This window comes from Convolutriloba macropyga, chromosome 7 (assembly GCF_964194025.1).
Source record: "Convolutriloba macropyga chromosome 7, txConMacr16.3, whole genome shotgun sequence".
Taxonomy (NCBI): Eukaryota; Metazoa; Xenacoelomorpha; order Acoela; family Convolutidae; genus Convolutriloba; species Convolutriloba macropyga.
In genome coordinates, this window is record NC_134474.1 from 29489599 (window position 1) to 29490654 (window position 1056).

Below are 1056 nucleotides of genomic sequence, written 5' to 3' on the forward strand. Positions count from 1 at the left end.
TCATTCACTAAACGCAGCGCATGATCAAAAAACTTCTCTCGCTTAGCGAAAATCTGTTCACCAAGACAGGTTTTCTCACTTTCGCTTTTAGCTGAAAATGCCGCGTGAACAATTCTACTTCCTGTAAAAAAAAAACAAGAGAAAACCAATACTCCTCTTGGAGTCGTAAAAAAAACCAAGAGAAGGCCAATAATAGCCCCAGCTATCGTTGTGCGGCTATTAATAAATGTTGCCCTGATTATTTGGATTTAACTTATTATACTGAAGTAAATGTAAAACAGCAATCGTTTTAAGGACCTTTTATTAAAAAATAAATCAGCTGTGCGCAAAACTACACTACAATTAAGAACAAATACCTGTGACAAATATCACAAAATAGTCCAAAATGATTTTTTGTAGCTCAATATAGCCTCAACTGGGAGACTCTTCAGCTTTAATCTTTGCAGCTTCGGCCCTGAGAGTGGTAACAACTGATGCGAGAGCTTCCGGATTCATTCCCATTTCTAACAGCTGTGTACAAATAATAAGTGTCTCTTTGTCCAGGCCAGTGTTGAGTAATCTAGACATCTCCATGAGAATATCAATGGCCTCTTTGGCTGCTGCTGAGGTTCCGAACTCACTCGTCATTACATGCAGCCCTTAAAAAGTATTAATAAACCACTCAAATTTCCCTGGAATTAAAAGAGTCAGATAATGCTAACACCAGGTGAGGGTCATACAATAACACCTGACATTATCATAGAAGACATGCGATGCCCAGTAATCACTAAAGGTCATGGTCACATATGAATTGTAATACTTCCCGGTGTCGTACGAAAACCATACATGATTTCTTGAATTTTTTTCCGTTTGTGCCCTCCCAGCTTAGTTGGTGCATATTACTTGCACCCCCCCCCAACAGCACGTACTATATCTTTCAATAATGATTTCCTATATTATGGCACGTGTTCTGTAACTGGGCGGTGAAAAGCGTGCTGGGCACAAATGTACAGATCCGACTTCTTAATAGGACAAATCATATAATTTGTATGATGCTTGTATGACTCTAAAGATCTG

At 38.9% G+C, this 1056-nt stretch overlaps 1 protein-coding gene across 1 annotated transcript; it reads right to left on the reverse strand.

The window, feature by feature from the left end:
- Positions 1-284: 284 nt before the first annotated feature.
- Positions 285-652, reverse strand: LOC142342193 (mitotic-spindle organizing protein 1-like). The gene has a single exon (XM_075393432.1). It carries the CDS (start codon positions 625-627, stop codon positions 412-414), a length of 216 nt encoding a protein of 71 aa, XP_075249547.1. The 5' UTR covers positions 628-652; the 3' UTR covers positions 285-411.
- Between the last annotated feature and the right edge of the window lie 404 nt (positions 653-1056).

Coding starts and splice junctions, on each gene's coding strand:
- LOC142342193 (XM_075393432.1), bottom strand. CDS start 627: ATGACGAGTGAGTTCGGAACCTCAGCAGCAGCCAAAGAGGCCATTGAT.